The sequence below is a fragment of the Notolabrus celidotus genome, chromosome 11 (genome assembly GCF_009762535.1).
Source record: "Notolabrus celidotus isolate fNotCel1 chromosome 11, fNotCel1.pri, whole genome shotgun sequence".
Classification (NCBI taxonomy): domain Eukaryota; kingdom Metazoa; phylum Chordata; class Actinopteri; order Labriformes; family Labridae; genus Notolabrus; species Notolabrus celidotus.
The window spans coordinates 10,852,723-10,871,025 of NC_048282.1; the positions used below are offsets into that span (position 1 = coordinate 10,852,723).

Here is an 18,303-nt window from a genome sequence, read left to right on the forward strand (position 1 = left end):
ATGAACAAGGATTGTCAGGACTTTTCAGCGTGTGGAACAAGAGGTGTGGGCGACAGAGCATAACAGAAATTATGTAATAAAGTTATTTTGCTTTGAAATGTGAATTTTGTGAGTCTATTTTGTTCTGTGTCATGAGTTTCTGCCAACTTCTTAAAGTATCTTCCAAATGTGATGTAATCACTCAAACAAAAGGAAACAATAAGATGTGTTCTCAGCTTCATCTGAGAGCAAGCAAATATGAATTTTGTGTTCACTGTATTTCATTAAACTGCTTTCTTAGCATTGTTATGAGAGTATGTAGGGTGTACTGTAGGCGTTTTTTAGGTTGCTTCTTCTAGTGAAATGTTTCAGGAAGGTAACTGGAGGAAGTATTTTTAGATTCAGCAAAAATATCAGATTAAACTCAAGCATGAAGTGTTTCCATTTTTCTGATCCAAGGTAAGAGGTCTGTAACTCTTGAGTGTCACAGAAGAGCCCTTACGTTGCATTCACACCAAACGTGAATACAATCATTCAAGCAAGTGAATTACATGTAAGGTCAATGTAAAGACACAAGTTCTTGTTGGGCGACGTGATTTGCACGAATGGCACAAATTCACGATGCCAATAAGCATGCAGATTCCCCTGTGATGTACCCATGACCAGCAGAGGTTCATTCATCTGGAAGATATGGGACACATTGATTGTATCTCTGTGCAGCTTCCCTGAACTATGACTCTACCTGTTTTTATGGAATCAGGAATAAACACGACTCATGTGAGGAAAGTGAGTTAGGAGGTCAGATTATCTGGTCAATTTTAAAAACTTTTGTCTGTTACTTGATTCTAGCTATTGGCTGTACTATCAAGTTAGCTCTGCCCCCTTTAGCAGAACCGGCTTCACCATTCAATGTAGTCGAGGTCAACCTTGTTTGATGACAACAGACTGGAGTGGCGTTTAAAGAGAACCCCTCAGTTCTCGCAAGATTAACATCTTTGGTTTCACCCGAATAGAGCGAGTTACTCGTACGAATTAAGCAAGTGTTGAGGTTTGGTGTCAACGTAACATTGGGGACATGTCTAACATCTGATCAGTTTTTATGTCTGTAAAGAGTACATCGGCATCCAAGATTAGTTGGTGGACTGTCTACCAAAGCTCCACTGCTCATTCCTTGTTCTGTCCCAAGAGGGATCTGCAGAAAAATAAAACACTGAGAAATGAATTGGTTGGTTGTGGAAGAGTTCATTCACAAGGTAGTAATTCTAGTCAAGACCACAGACTGTATATGAAATAGATGACATGATGGCTCCCCAAAAGTGAAACCAAAACATGTAGTCTGCAGTACTGGTCCGCCTACGCCATGTTAACAGATGGTACATGGTTCAAACTCAAGCGGCAAACTGGACGAAATAATTAAAGCCAATGAAGAAGTGCTAAAAACTGCAGTTCTTTGAGTGTCCACTTGAGGCTGGCTCCAAAAGCACCAGAAACCACATACACACCCATTCAGAAAAACATGATCTTTACAGCAGAACTAAACATGTTTACAGCAAAAATCTGTTTAGGTCTGAATAGCTCATTTCTCTTTCAGCACACAGTGTACTGCGATTCATTTTTCATAACATTGCAGTTTTGAAGATATTAAGATTACAAGTTTTCCTTAATGAGAAGCACAGCTGATTGACAGACGGGAACTCTATAGCTTTTAGCAAAGAGGCTCAAAGCTCGCCTCTTTACCTCACACTAGCTCGATGGAATTTAGATTGAGTTAAGCATTTCCAATATGGCACCTGCCAACAATCAGCTTCAAAACAGCACTTTAGAAAAAGATGGGTGACATCATGGATGCTACATCCATTTATTATACAGTCTGTGGTCAAACTTTGATGTCAAAATGCATGTCAGATAAATGATCTGTCACTACAATTAGCTCAGTCAGACAACCCACGTCTGAATAGTTTGAAATATTTATTTTTACAGCAGCATCTCGGTTTAAGGTTTGCATTTCCAGTTAATTTCATCACTTCACGGTAGGACAATTTATAGAAAGCTTGTTTTTAATGGTCGCTGCTTTCTGCATATGTTTAGATCAATGCTCGCTGTGCTGTTAATGAAACTCAACACTTGTTGCAGATGTTTTACATTAAACGTCTGGCAGGACAAGAGAGGGATTAGGCCCTCTGAACTGTGGATTTACAGAGTGCGTACAGTATTAATCTGCAGTTTGTTAATCCTCTTAAAGAAAGAAAAACTATCAGTAATCAGACCACAAAAGTTTCTGTGCATGTAGCCATCTGGGGAAAGGATTTCTTTCAGTGTTTAAACAAAGATGTGAGCTCTGACAGCAGAAGTCTGTGATCGTGTGTGCTGCAAAGTGAGATGGCAGCCTCTTGAATGGCTCAGAAACAAAGCCTATTAAGAAACCAGACAGAGGAGCACACTTCAGTGCACTCATAGGTGAACACAGCATGAGGTAAAGAGAGATAAGGCCATTCTGCATCCTTCACTCTTAGCACCGTGCTGGGAGGATGATACAATGACGAAGACAGTGGGAGAACTGTCTGAAAATTAGGTTTTGAAGGTTTTCCCATTAAGGCCTAAAGTCACAGTGGAAACATAGCAGAACAAGAGATGCATCCAAATCCTGTTTCCTGAGTTACTTTTGTGCAGAACTCTGAACTTTCTTCTTTTTGCAGAGCTGCACAGGCACAAACTTGCCTCACCTGAGGGCAGACACACACGACATGGTACAATCTTCTTAATAATTTACAGTGAGGACATGGTGGTGTCTTCCTGCCCTCACAGTGTTACATCCCCAGATAACATCAGTCTGAATCCAGCAGCGGAAAAATTGACCTACTTACCACCTCCTCTTGTTTGTCCCGGCTGTGGACACTTTTGCCCCAGGATCCGGCTGTCCCCACTGAAGGTGTCAACCGTTAACTCTGCATGTCCTGAAGATCCTGCCTGTATGTCTAAAGCTGGGGATACAACATTGAGGTCTGCCTCATGTGATGGTGAAAGTAGGATGGATTTTTACTTGCTGTCTGCTGCAATAAGAGATACATTATTTTAATGAAATGTATTTTATTTCTCTTTTTACTCTCCCATATTTTAAGGATATGTTGTCGATACACAGTTTTAGTGTGCACTGTCATTGTTCCCAAGGGTAATAGTTGGTGAAGCTGGTGCAAGATAATTTTTTTCCAACAATTGTCTCACTTTTATACAAAAATGTATTGAATCTAGAAATTAGAGAATGCATCAATGCTCCTTCAAGGAAAAAAAGTAACGGTTAGGGTTCAAATAACTCTTTTATTTCCATTGCAGCCCTTTTGTGAAAAATATGTGCAAACAAAAAAAACAAATGACGAGGTTGCTTATAAGCTGCTATGTACATAAGTCTCTGGGTGATTTATATTCTTGCTTTCCCCAGGGACTACAACCAAACAAAATATTTGATCACAAATAGAATTAATACTTTAGGGCCTGTTTCGACTAACAGCAGTTCTTGTACTGGCAGCACCCATTTCTCTACAAAACTAATGCAGTGAAGCGTTTTTTTGGCGCACAGTGTAAAAATGGATCAGTCATTGTCTGCTGTCACTGCCCTCACGTTGTTCAGTTGAAAACACTTCAAATTTTGAATGTCACTGCTCCACCAATGACCAATCAAAATCAAGAAGGGGCAGGACTTCTGGTATCAAGTTTGTCAAAACCAATGGCAGAGGCTTGTACAGAAGAGAAACTAACAACACTCATTTTTTTTCAAGGCTACAGTTTCCAGGTCTAAAGCTACTGTTCATGATACAACACAAATTCCATCAACGTATTCTTTGTAAAATTTCATTAAAAAATGATAATGATAAAATAAAATTTGAAGCCTGCAGAATGTTTTGATACAGACTTAACTGCAACTACTGAGGGAAGCATAGGTGCCCTAAGACAACTTTTATAACCTAACAACAGTGAACAGCTATGAGAAGTGCTCTGAAATTAAGGTTGAGGGTGCTGCATGTGTGAAAATTGATGTTGGTGGACACAGGCCCTTACTGCTCCACACTGGGAACAGAACAGAAGTCATACCAACACATCTTTGACATCTTCGCCAACATCAAGCTTTTCTTCTTCATACAACATTTACAGTATGTCTATGTAAAATTTTAGCAACGTATTTAATAGCTGTTGACTTATCTGAGTCCCAACCAAAAACACAGACCAACTAAAAAAAATCAAATCTTTATCAAAATACTTAAAAATTACACACACATCACATCCTCACATATTTATTTAGTAGAGTGTGCTTAAACACAGGAACTTACAAAACTCTCAGCACTCTAGTTTTTTTTCTGACAATAAAATGAACTGAAATGAACAGTGAGTCCTTTCTATGACCTGCAAAAGTAAGCTAGACCATCAACAAAACTGACAATTTCAAATGTATACGTTTTAATGCCTGTAACTGCTGCGAGGGGGTAGGAGTCAGGCACTGAACTTTACTCCACAACTTAGGATAACCTCATTTGACCGTTAAAAGATAGTACGAGGTTTTTTTTTTGACAGGAAACATGACTATAACATTTACAGAAGAAGATCGGCACATAGATTAGAGGGATTAGCTTGTCCACATGGGGCCCCAAATTAAAAGCAAACTGAAAATTGCTTACAGGAGCTTTAAGTATGTCAGATTAATGTTGTTGATATCAGCACAAAACATGTTCTGTCTCTTTAAAAAAAAAAGCATTATCAGCTTAGTTTTTCTTGTGCAGCTGAAATGAATACATTTCAGACACATTTCAAGAAACATCTGTTTAAAAATAACATATTTTTATTAACCCTGCATGGATTGTGCACCAGTGTGTGCCTCTGTATCCTTTATGGTGTTTTTTGATTTAACGTGAGAGGCACAAGAATCACTTCAAGAAACCGGTGTGTGTGTGTGTGTGTGTGTGTGTTGTGTGTGTGTGTGTGTGTGTGTGTGTGTGTGTGTGTGCGTGCGTGCGTGTGTGTGTGTGTGTGTGTGTATGTTGTGTGTGCATGTGGGTGTGTGTGTGTGTGTGTGTGTGTGTGTGTGTGTGTGTGTGTGTGTGTAATGATGGCTCATGCAGATGCAGAAGCCTGATAGTGGATCTGTGAGGTAGAACAGATGGCTCCTGCTCCACTGTGGGCCTGGCTGCCCTGGATTAAGAGGGGAGGCGACATAAGAGCCAGCCAATGGGCTATAGGGTTTATCAGTGTCAGCAGTAGTGTAGAGTAGGATCCACATCTGCCCGGAGTACTGCTGGGTGTGCGTGGGTGGTGAGGGGGAGGCTGGAGTGTGCATGTCATGTTTGTATTGTGCTCTTTCTTTGCAACACATGTCAGCTGTGGGCAAGGTTGGAACTGAGACAAATTAAGACTGCTTATTAAAAGGAAGGTGGAAGTGGATCATGTTATGGATTATGTTGGTTATATAATGTTTCTATCAATCACTCACGTGGAAAGCTCACATCCAGTTCCACAGCAAAGTGCACGGTGTGATAAAAAAGAGGAGGTTGGACACACCAGTAGTGCAGTCGAGTCCAGGAGTTGCCAGTGTCCCGGTTTGAGTCCAAGTCACTGCAGGAAAATTGGATTCAAGTCCAGGTGAGTCACAGGCATCCTCACAGGTACATGAACATGCATGCAGGTGAACACACGTGCAAGAGGAAGGGCCTTGTACGGAAAAACAATCTATCAACAAATTAGTCTGAGTCTCCTACCCTCATCTTCAGAGTCTGAATGCAGCAAATTTTCAAGTCCAGGTCCAGATCTGGCGAGTGCTAGTATAAAAGCAGAAATAACATATCTTAAATTACTATGATACCACGCTGCAGCCACTTGACAACCAGGAAAGATTACTCTTAGGAAAATGTTGTGGATGTTTAATATCTATCTATCTTAAGGGATGATTTTCATTAAACAATCAATCAATCAATCTTTAATAAAATAGTGCCAAATCACAGCAAATTTTATCTGAATACTCATTACAAACAGAGCAGGTCTAGACTGTGCTGTTATATTAACAAAGATTCAACATCAAGACAGGATAAGATCCAGTCCCATCTTACAGACAGGACTCAGTCTGATCTCATCTTAATCCACCATGAGCAGAGGACTTTGCAGCATTTAGTAAGTTACAGTGGCAAGGACAAACTTCCTCTAACAGGCAGAGACCTCGAGCAGAACAGGACTCATGTTAGACAGACATCTGCTGAGACTGTGTTGGAGAGAGGGATAGAGGGAGATGAAGAGAGAGAGATGATAGCAGCTGGAGTCTGGCACATCCACGGCAGCAGGCCGTCTATGGTAGAGATCCAGAGGAACGTATGAGACAAGGGAGCTCACGGACTCAAGAAAGGTCTATGGTAAGTAACTTACAACCAAACACAAGAGAGTTGAAGAAGTATGCAGCAGTCAGAGATTGCTCCTATGAATGCCAAAATGCTCCATACCACCCCAACACCTCCTGCTCTCTGTGCAGTGTGCACACATCCTGGCACTGTGGAGAGTTTTGTAGAAGGACTGTACCTTTTATTTCCTTTAATTTGCAGCAGTGTGAATTAAGGGTAATTTAAGAAGAAATTAATGTAATGAAATGGAAAGGATTCCAGTGTGCCAGAGATGAAGAGGGGAGATTTAAAACGTGAATTTAGTCTATATTAGTATGACTTTGGTTTTCTGTTTACAGATATAAGCATGGTCAGTTAAAGACAGTAAAGTCCTGTGATATAAAAAGATTTCAGGGATTTCCACTGATTTTAAGAGATCTGAAACTCTGCAGTGATGACATCATTGGTTACAAATGCAGCTTTAAAATCTGTGTTTTTAGGAAACAGATGTAAGCACTGTGGAGTACTAATGGATGGGTATTCTCTCTCTCTCTCTCTCTCTCTCTCTCTCTCTCTCTCTCTCTCTCTTCATCTCCCTCTCTTGCCACTGTAACTTGCTAAATGCTGCAAAGTCCTCTGCTCATGGTGGATTAAGTTGAGATCAGACTGGGTCCTATCTGTAAGTTGGGACTGGATCTTATCCTGCCCCAACTTACAGACAGGACTCAGTCTGATGTTGGGACAGATGTTGGGTCTTTGTTAATAATAATATCACATAGAGTACAGTCTAGACCTGCTCTGTTTGGAGAGAGTCTTCAGAAAACATTTGTTGTGATTTGGCCCTATATAGATAAAGACTGATTGATGGATTAGGCCTTCATTTTGAAACAGTAATATTAGAAAACACTTTACAGAAGTGTGAGCTTCTGTTTTTAAAGTGATCTTTTCTGATTCTTTTTGTTTTCTTTATTTGCAGCTCTCAGGGCCGCCGCTCACATGGTCTCTTCTGCTAGTGTTACTGATTTTCTCTTTCCTCCATCTAGCACAAGGAAGGAGGCGACAGCACTGCTTCCTTGGCAACTTTTCTCTACACATCTTTAACCTGGACAAGCATGAGCTTGTGTTTTCATCAAAGACATCCTTTCCTCTGAAGAGCCGTGTTCATTACCGCTGATCGCACTGTGCTGTTTCAAGTTTAGAGTTAGTTAAAGAAAGAGTAGCTTACTCTTTTTAATAGAAAGCAGGCATCAAACATCATCTTCTCTAAATTTTTCTTCACTATGTTTCTCTGTCTTTTGTCTGCAAATCACATGAAAGCAAGAAAATCTGATCCTTTTGCTCAAAGAAAATGAGTTACAATCTAAACGTATTCCTATACACAACCTATTGCATCTTTCTTATTTAGGCTTTGACATATCAGAAAACATTAAACATAATATCAAACAAATAAAAGACTACTTTATTACTTGTATGTGTGGACCATGTGCAGAATTAAAGATTAAATTTTAGAACTTTGAAAGACCCTCATTTTCCACAAAATATTTTATTTGATGTTATAATCAGAACAATTAATAATCTGTTAACTAATATCTTAATTATGATATATTTTTTAGCAGTTAAAGGCTGTACAAACTGAAATAAGCAAGAGTGTATGAGAAACCAAAACAGAAACATTTTAATGAACCATATTTTTACCTTTCTGAGAAAGAATTAGAGGTCCACACATGTCTTGTTCATTAAACTGTTAGTTTTTCTATCACTTTGTATTTCTTTATGTTTGGAGTTTTGCTGTTTATTAGAGAAAGACCTCCATAAATGGGTCACAATACATAAGAACCTCTTGAACAGGAGAACAAAACAGCCTCTCTGACGTCCAGTGTGTCCTCTGTTGAGTCAGGAGCTCCAGACACCTCCCTGCTCACTCCCTGAGTCCACATCAGTCAACATCACACAAATCACTGAATGTCCCACCGTATTCTTAATCCTCTGCATAGCTACTTCGTAATATACTCATGCTTGATAAGTTAACAGATCTTTAAACAGTCTAATCACCATGCAGGATGCTGTTTTCCTTATTTGTGTTATTGCACCTTTAGATATAATGATTGGAGAGTAAGGTTAAACGAAATGCTCCTGGACCACTTTGCAACTGGGATAGCACTCCAGTCTGTCAGCTATCTGATCTAGAGGAAATAAACTTTAATAAACTATTACCATAAAAAAATATAATTTACTGTATCTTTCCCTAACTGATATTTAACCACACTTCAGGGAAATACTCTGACATGTGAAGCCATCTTCATCTATCTTTATTAGTTTATTTTTGTCTCTATTGCTCTGCTACTAAGAGAAGAAACCTCTGAGATAGACATCTTACAACTTTGAGACCCCTCTTTGTATATTTTCTATGAGTAGCGTGTTTTTATTGACTGTATTTACTGTTTTGTCTGCCACTTCTGAATCATTTTTAATATTATTTTCTAACATTTTTGAATTTTCAAGTGGCCCATTATAATGTGTAGATGCTGTAAGATTGTGAATACAGATTTAAGGAAGTCCCAGTAAACAGCACCACCATGTGGAGGAAACCTCCAATGTTACTTCTCCCTATTATGTGCTCATGATGTGTTTGAGGTCCCTCGTTTGTCCCTTTCATGGCAGTCCACAAAACATAAATTATTGTTTATATAATAACAGTTTTCTGTGAAGACGCACTGATAGTTTAAAAATTCAGGGAGCAAGATACTTTGGAAAATAAATCGAATTAACATTTCAGTAAGGAGATGCACTATTTGGAACCAATATTTAAAAAAAGGTTAATCTTATTTAACAAACACTTAACAAAGCAACAAAGACTTACTAAACTTAGTTTCAGCTCTGTTAATATCTAAAATTAAAATAAATATATTATTCTCTGACTCACTTCAATCATTCAGAAACCACCTCAAGACCTACCTGTTCCAAAAGGATCCAAAACATGACCTCTACCCCGCCACACCTCTGTCCTTGTTCTGTTTTATTTACCTTTTATTTTATGTAAAGCGACTTTGAGTATTAAGAAAAGTGCTATATAAATCCTATGAATTATCATTATTATTATTATTTTCATTATTATTATTATTATTATTATTATTATTATAAACTGCTAAAACTCTGTATTTTTTCCAATGGCAAAATTTAACAGTAGACTTTTTTCATTACTGATCAAAGATGCAAATGTAAACAACATGGTAAGTAGTAATATATTTAAAATACAATAAGGTGACTGGTACATATCCAATTCCAAGAACTGTCTCTGTATTCTTTTTTTTATGGCTTTATGTAAGACAGTAACATTAGTTTCACTTTCATGTACATTGATTTGTGTATTTTAAGATATTCTAAAGCTGACAACATTATTCAAAAAAATATATACATTTTTTGAATAGTCCATAATAGGTGTTTGATTCATACATTAGGGCTCTCTTAGTGTAACAGTAGATGGTTTTAATATCAGGTTATCCCGGTCGTGTTAACGCGTCACAGGAGGAATGGTTTGTTTTGGTCACGTGACCGGAAGTATGTGTTGGAAGTTCAGCGTTAGTAGGAAGTGTGTTTATTTACGATGCAGTGACACGCACCTCTGAAGTCTCGAAAAACAGCAGCTAACCTGTGGTCCTGGGAGGATTACCTGTGTTTTCTGTGAAAACGAGAGCGGATAGTTCCACCTCCGACTTTTAATCGCCGCCAGCTGTCTTTACTCCCGCTGTGAGCACTCAAACTGCGCATGCTAGTGTTAGCTAAGTGACTAGCTAAGTTGGATCACAACCTTGTCCCGTCCGTCCCCTACAGCACGCTTAGTCTGAGGTGAACGCTTTACGAGAAGTTCTTCATCTTTGTCGCTCAGGCTTAGTCTGGCTGTCATCTGGGAGTGACCGTGGAAACACAGCCTGGTGGTCCTCTTGATGCTGTTTCTGTGAGGCTAGCTGTCCCTGTGGTGCTGTCCTCGGAGGTTTGACAGGACATGAGCGCCCATGGACTGAGGCACCCTGCGGGCAGAGACTCGGTGAAGATGGGTCCATAAGTCGATGAAGAGCTACAACAGTCGTCTCTGGCGGTATGTTAAGCTACAGTAACACCTTCAGATTCGCTGCTGTATGTAAACATAACATTAACTCAAGTGTATAGCTGTTGTATGATGCTTCTTTGCCAACTGTAAGTATCTTAAAGTTACTGTCACCCTGCCAAAGACTGATCAGTCATGCAGCCTTGTGGGAGCTATAATGGGCGTCGTAGTAGGGGAGAAGTGGGCAGTCTACCAAGGGCCTGACAGAGGAAGGGACCTTGGATTGTTTGTTTTAAGGCTGTACTTACAAACACAATGATTTTCATGTCAGGTAAGCTATTCACGTACAACTGTCAGTGTCAAGAGATAAAGAAAACAAGGACTAAGAGAAGCCAAGACAAATGTGTCATAATCTAATGAAGCTACATTTGTTCATTAATGTTAGGTGGCTTCATCATGACAGAATCTAACCATGAACACATTACATTTAGGCAGACAAAGTACATGTCTTCATTACTGAAGTCATATTATAGATCCTCCTGGTCAAATATTACTCCAATACAGGTGAAAGTTGTCAAATTATTACTTGAGTTACAGTCCCGGAGTACTTGCTTTTAAAAATACTGAAGTATTCAAAGTAATTTTTAAAATACCTCCAAACGTATTTTCACAAACCATGAGTGCAGTCAAGAATTCATGGGTGTACATTCTGCTACGTAATGTTTATCTAGAAAACATTTTTCATATCATAGATGTAGACCACGAAATATAAACTAAGTAACTAAAGCACAGACAAGTTTAAAATGTTCATCTGGAATAAAACCAGTGTGTTAGCTACAGACCTCCTCATGCTTTCTCAGGTTAGATGGTGATGTTTTGTAGGCTGTGATGAAGTTCGTGTGGTAAACAGATCAGATATTTACAACAATACAAACAATCATTCTTTATTTAAAAACCTCAAACGTGGGTTTAAAATGTGGCCATGGTGCTCGGGTAAAGAATCATCATGCTTCTCAGCCATAGTAATAATCACCACGACTAAATGAAAAGACTGATCTGAACAACGTTTGATCTGTGTTTAATCTACGATCAACCGAGGTACGGCTACAGTTTACGGTCTTTGGGATCTGATTTCAGAAAAGAAAGTTCATCAGCTGACTTTAAAGCAAAAGTAGTGAGTAACTAGAGCATTGATAGGAATGTAGAGGAGTCAAAAGTATGATATTTCTCTTTCTAATGTACTGGAGTAAAAGTTATTAGATCCCCCCCAAAAAGTAAAACTCAAGTAAAGAACAGATACTCAAAAACAGTACCTAAGTAGATTTACTATGTTACGGTCCACCACTGGATTTAGGGGACTTTAGTCTAGCTTATCAGACAGTTATTTTAGCGAGATAAACCTCTTGAGATGTATCACCTCAACAAACAGACAATCACAAAAAGAGAAAAGTAGAGTACTAGACAAAATATATAATGAAACACTCATAATTCAGAGAACCACAGACAGACAACCAACTCAACAACAACAACAACAACAGCAACAACAACAACAACAACAACAACAACAACGACAACAACTAAAAGGTAGTTGGTACAACCTTAGACTAGGTACCATCCAAAATAAAGGAGCAATGATAAAAACAAATGAATCAATTAGTAAAGGAAAAAAAAGGAACAGTGAAGGCTTTACTGAAAAGAACGAATATTTAATGGTAAATAATTCCAGTCAGGAAATGGTCTGAACTTCTCAATATATAAATAGAAGTATAAGGTATAAAATAATGTTTTAAACTATCAGGATAGTTAAAATTGATGCATTAAATAAAAGTGATAGAAGTGAAATTGGTGTATTATGTCCAGAGGAGCCACCTGAGAATATCAAACATTGTGAAAGGGTTTGTCAAAAAGGGACAACCCAGTGTAAATCTGCAGTCTGTTGTAGATGACTCATGACAGTACATTTCAGCATTTGCCTTAATTTAGTCATGGTCTGAAAAAAGTCCATAACAAAGCATAGAAATAGTGACATAAAAGCAGGCAGGTCAAACAGAGCCTCAACTTATCAAATGGGTCTTAAACTGTTTTTTTAAACATGTCCACAGCTCTCAGTTCCAGTGGAAGACAGTCCTAAAGTTTCGGAGCAACAACCTCAAAAGGACTGTCTCCTTTAGTCCGTAGTCTGGGGCGAGAGACAGCCAGCTAAACCTCATCAGAGGACCTCAAAGTCCTGCTGAAGCTTGACCATGTGTTACGCTTTATACAGTCACAAGAGTTTTAAATTGGATACTGAACTCAAAGGGGAGCCAATGCAAAGACTTGAGGATGGGTGTGGCATGGGACAGTCTGGAAAATGAAATGAATGCATGGTCTGGATTATTTAAAAGTCTTTGTTAAGTTAAAAACATCTTAAATTCACCAAATGAAACCATAAAATCTGTAATAAAATGACAACGCCATGCCAGAAAGGTACATACATATAGAGCTGGGCTATATCGAAAAAGATGTTATCACAATAGAATTTTTCACATCAGTCGATATTGATAATTATCACGATAAATATCAAATCATTATTTCATGAATATTCAAAAGAAGAAGTTGTGTCTGTGCTCTTCATTTACTCACATCCTGAAAGTTTATTTAATGAAGTATGTTAAGTTAATAGTTAGCGATGAGTCAGCACAGTGTCAGACTAACGACTCTGTTTTGAGTTAGCAGGTTTTGAATTTTCTTCAGTGTGGCTGTCGCTCGTTTCAGCTGTGTTTACATTCCGCTCAAACCGCCTTTAAGCCCCGCCTACCTCTAACCCTGCGACATGATTGGCTGTTCAATGCCATCTTCTTCTTCTTCTGTCTCACGTTGGGTGGCAATTAGTGTCTAAAGGCTGATTTATACTCCTGCGTCGAATTGACGGCGTAGCCTACGCCGAGGGTTCGCGTAGTTCCCGTACCTACGCCGAGGCCTACGCACGTAGCTGACATGCACCTCCTCCAAAATGTAACTACCCGTAAAGCCGACGCGGACCGCAAGCCCTTGTGATTGGTCCGCTACCTCATTATTATGCACATCATCTGTCACAGTGCTTACATATTAATCATGTTTTTACTAGATTGTGCTTCTTTGTTTACATGTGGATTGTTGTTTGTGTAGTTGTGCGACTGTGGACGCAGCCGTATTCATGCAACACTTGAGTCCAATTCAAGAAAAATCACCCTAAGAGGACAGTCAAGTGTGTTGCATCGTGTTGTATCATATTGCAGTGTGCTTATGTCTTGTATAAAGAACTATCTACATGCACCATCAAGTATCAGACCTTCTCTAAAGTCTTGGTGTGCTCTGTTTGTGTACTAACTCACACAACTTTAAAATGCACTACAACAACAGTAGATCTCCCAACAGGAGAGCAGAGTGTATTCATGTTCTGCATTGAGTTTGCATCAACTTACTGCCTTGATAAAACCCCTGAATCTCAACAGATGTGTGTCCTGTCTTCATCAGGCATTGATAACAGCTGCCATCGAGGGCTGATTTCTCTGCAGTAGCCCTGATCGTCTCTGAGCCGGCAGGATGTTGGAAGGTCTCGTAGCCTGGGTGCTGAACAACTACCTGGGAAAATATGTCAGCAACCTGAACACAGATCAGCTCTCCATCGCCCTCCTGAAAGGTAACTGCACATGCATGTGTGGCTGATGAATTTGCCAAGGACGCTGCAGAAGATCTCTCTTCCCTGTATGAAATCAAGCGTGCATATACTCAGTCTCTGGATTAATAAATCTACGAAGCTGAAGATAATGCTGCTTTTATGATTTTCAGATGTTTATTCAATATCATGCCATGAAGGTCAGTTTGTGAAGTTCGACCAAAGTGAGAGTTGTCTTCAGGAAAACAAACTTTCAGTCCGTGCAAGTTATGTGAAATACTAATTTTTAAGACTTGCACAACGTGAGGGATCGACTGCACACGTGCTGTTTGCTTTTCTGAGAGCATAACCAGTTAAACAAGAGAGCTGCTTTGTAAACTCTATCCGGTTTGACATTTGAGCCAATACTGCAAAAGAAAAATACTTCACATTGAGTCAAGTCAAGAAAGTTTATTTGTACTGCACATCATATATGACAGTTTTCCTCAGAGACCCTTCAGCTCCCTCAAACACTTCAGACCAACAATGAGTGCTCATTGTTGCTCATTCACCTGCTCGTGAATTGCACTCAACCTGACATTCTTAAAGTCAGCAATGGCTTTTCCAACACACAATTTAAATATATGCGAGGATGGAAATTGTACAAAAATGTGTGGAATTCTGGTTCATTTACCAAGTAAGGGATGATGTGTGGCGAGTAGGTAGTTATGGGAAATAGAATCTCCCTGAATTGGTTCTATTTTCCATAACTACTTGCTAACCATACATTATCCCACTTATTACACGGCTACTAACTTAAAATATAAACACGTTGGAAAACAACATTAAATAAAACATTATTTCATTGATTTAAAATGATTTATGTTTACAGTTTTTAAAAAAATAGTCCCAGTGATTCCATGTTTTCCACTTTTCAGGTGATGCAGTCCAAGCTTGTTGACAAAGGTGTTTTGTGTTTCCTGTTGTTTCTCAGGTGCGGTGGAGCTGGAGAATCTCCCTCTTCGGAAAGATGCCCTCAGAGAGTTCGACCTGCCGTTTGAAGTCAAAGCAGGTGAGACCTATTTATGCTTATCGACCAGGTACTGTACTCTTCTGGACTCCAGTAGAGCACCGCTTTTTGATCGGTACAGATATTTTGTCGTGTTAGAGGTGTATGCTTGAGATATGAGATTAGGGCTTTTTTCCATGAAGCAGAAGGATCTGGTACTTAAATCCTAGGACTAACATCCTACTGATTACAGATCTAAATAGATGATTGGGGTTTTGTGCATGCATGAATCTAAATTTTATCAGATTTTTAACTTTGAAAATTTGGATTAGGGATAGCCAAATACCTTTTTTGTGCATTCCAAAGACTCAGACTTGAGAGTCACAGATCTGCTCATATGAGACAAAAGAAAGAGACAAACCAACACACACATTGTTTGAAAGTTTTTGCTCCCTCACACGTCTCGAGCGTCAGCGCTCCTTGTCTTAGTCTCTGAACTCTTCTGAACCCGTCAGAGCCTCCTGTCCATCACAAATCAAATCAGGATTTTCCTGTCTGGTGACGTGTGCTTTAATGTCATTACACTGGAGCAGCATTCTTCATGCATGCCTGCTCACTCGCTGCTGGAATAAAATCAGTCTGAGGAAGATCTCAAGGACACTTGTGATGTGAAAGTCAAACTTTAAACTACAGAAGAGAGTCCAAAAAACTCATCTTTTTGCATTGCTATATTTAATAGATATGTTACAGCCATAAAGGTTAAAGGTCAAAGGTCAATCTGCATTTCCACTCCAATATTTGACTTATCAATGCATGCATAATCTTTCATATTTGTTCTTCAAGCTGCAAGTTTGGTTTTGTTTTTCTAATGGGGGCTAATTTTCAACAATCTAAAAAAGACGCATTTCTAAGATTAAGTGAGGGGAAGTTAACCCCATCTTAAATCACGCCTGTTTTCGGAGGCAGAGTCATACCAATGTTTGAAATCAATCAATGCTTGTTAAAAAAGGACCTTGAAAATAACTTATACTTATACTAACTTATAGCCATACTCAGCAGCACCTCTCGCAGTGAACGAATGGAATAGTTTGAGCACAAACAAAATGACAGGTGAATACTCAATGATCTCTGTCAATGTTAATACAACACTGGGATTATCCGGAATGAGATTATCCGGCCTGACCTCGGCCTGAGTTTTCTTTTTGTGTAATCTGTGTACTCCTGTTGTCTTCACCAGGCTTCATAGGAAAGATTACTCTGCAGATCCCTTTCTACCGGCCTCACAGCGACCCCTGGGTCATCTCCATGTCCCAACTCAACCTGATCATCGGCCCCGCCCAGCAGCAGGAGTATGATGGAGAGAAGGAGAAAGAGGAGGAGAGAGAGCGTAAAAAACGCCTCCTGAAGGCTCTGGAAGACAGATTCAAAGTAGGTGGATTAAAAGTTCAGAAAATGTGCCCTGATGGAGACTCATGGGCCGTAATGAGCATCACAGCAGCCTGGAGACAATAGATTAGCTTAAGACTTGTTGTCTGTTGCAACACAAATGTTTTTGTATTACATAATATATTTTTAATTCACAGGAAATGGGTTGAATTTATGCAATGATTGGAAACATGAGACAAAGACTAGTTCTTGATGTTGTGGTAAAGGTTAACGTCATTTCTTCTGAATCTGGTTGCAAATGATGTTAATCGAATGAGGAAACCTAATTATTCAGCTTCATATTTGTTGTTGTTGTTATTATAAAAATAAACATTGCATGGTTATATGGTGTGGTGACCTGATGTGTTTGTGTTTGACTCCTGCAGAGTGAGTGTGAACAGAGAGGAGAGTCTTACTGGTACTCTGTCACGGCATCGGTGGTCACCAGGATTGTGGAAAACATTGAGGTAAGGGTTGGACTAAATCATAAAAAGTGACACTCTGCAGGTTGTTCAGTGACGATGTAAAATGTCTATCTGATTTGTATCAATGAAAATAAACCAAGTTAACATATATACCCTTACTGGAAGTTATACGGTCATCGAATCAACACCTTTCTGAAAGGACAGAACAAGAAATTGAAAAATATGCTGAGGACTTATCAAAGACTTTTCATACAACAATAATCTAACAAAAAGTGCTGCATAAACAAAAAATTATAGTAATGAAATAAAATTAAGTAGACAACCAATAAGACCCCACACTGCACTGCATATTCAGGTAAAGAAATCATTATACAGGGGCACCGTACCTTGGGGGACAGAGCCTTTGCCATCGCTGCCCCAACTCTCTGGAACTCCCTCCCTCCACACATCCGCAACTCTGACTCTCTTCACTCATTTAAGAACCACCTTTGTTCCTCTGTCTTTGTTGTGATTTACTTATTTTGGAAATTTGGGAATTTCTTTTATTTTTCACACTTTTAGTAAAGCATCTTTGATTACCCAGAAAAGCGAGATATAAGTCTCATCAATTATTATTTATCATTATTTAAATAAAAGACTAAATTAAAAAAAAAAACAAGAGCTGAGTGGAGGAGACACTGTCGTGAGGTCTTAATGAGAAAACACAGGCGGTGGAATAAAAAGTTAAAAATTAAGACAGGAAGCTAATAGTCCATAAAAATTAACTAGAATATATAAAAGTGAAATAAATACATGATAAGCTACTTAAATGTAAATATATTATGAAGTCCTTAGTAATGAAATTAAAATGAGACAGTGTGAGAGTCTTTTAAACCGGACTTAAACTTTAACTTGATAAATAAGTTCAGAAAAAAAGTCACATTAGTTTAGATAAGTTTATTAGTTTAGTTGACAGGGACCTTGCACAACACAACTGCTGAGCCAGAGTGAGCTAATGGAGCTCATTTACATCTGTGGTCCCCGAGCAGGAAGATCTAAGAACACAAAATACAAACAATCTAAAAAGACGATATTCAAACAACTGAAAACAATACAAAACTTCAACCAGTATATCACATTAACACGTATATCTATAAGACTGATGTATACAAAGGTTTAATCAGTGATCACATGACTAGTTTGCCTGGAGCAGTGATTTCAATTTGGTTTTAAAAACACTGAAGCTTAAGCAGTATCTGATAACGGTCGGGATTGAGTTCCACTTTTCTGCAGCTTGGATTGAAAAAGATAAGATAAGATGGAATAAATCCTGGGTAAAAGTGAGACTAAAATGGTAGGTCATCAGTTTGCTAAGCTGTTGTATTATATTTATCTGTGTAATAGTCTGTTTATCATTTTTATTAGAAAACAGAGCATCTTGAGAGAGTCTCAGAGGTCTCTGCAGTGCTGCATGT

The 18,303-nt window shown here is 38.8% G+C and overlaps 1 protein-coding gene and 1 long non-coding RNA gene across 5 annotated transcripts in view; one reads left to right on the forward strand and one right to left on the reverse strand.

The window, feature by feature from the left end:
* Positions 1-5,124: 5,124 nt before the first annotated feature.
* LOC117821363 lies at positions 5,125-10,379 on the reverse strand. The gene is made up of 3 exons (XR_004632958.1): positions 10,000-10,379; positions 5,721-5,780; positions 5,125-5,577 (listed from the first exon to the last, which is right to left on the reverse strand). It is a non-coding gene; the product is annotated as an uncharacterized LOC117821363 (long non-coding RNA).
* vps13d (vacuolar protein sorting 13 homolog D) overlaps positions 9,893-18,303 on the forward strand; it is a 62,489-nt gene continuing 54,078 nt past the window's right edge. For 3 of the 4 annotated variants that reach the window (XM_034695569.1, XM_034695571.1, XM_034695572.1), the window contains exons 1-5: positions 9,893-10,425; positions 13,870-14,035; positions 14,985-15,062; positions 16,237-16,427; positions 16,811-16,891. In XM_034695569.1, the coding sequence (XP_034551460.1) occupies positions 13,939-14,035; positions 14,985-15,062; positions 16,237-16,427; positions 16,811-16,891 (447 nt within the window). In that variant the 5' untranslated portion in view covers positions 9,893-10,425; positions 13,870-13,938. Of the gene's footprint in view, positions 10,426-13,847; positions 14,036-14,984; positions 15,063-16,236; positions 16,428-16,810; positions 16,892-18,303 lie in introns of all 4 variants that reach the window. The other variant, XM_034695570.1, reaches the window with a different exon arrangement.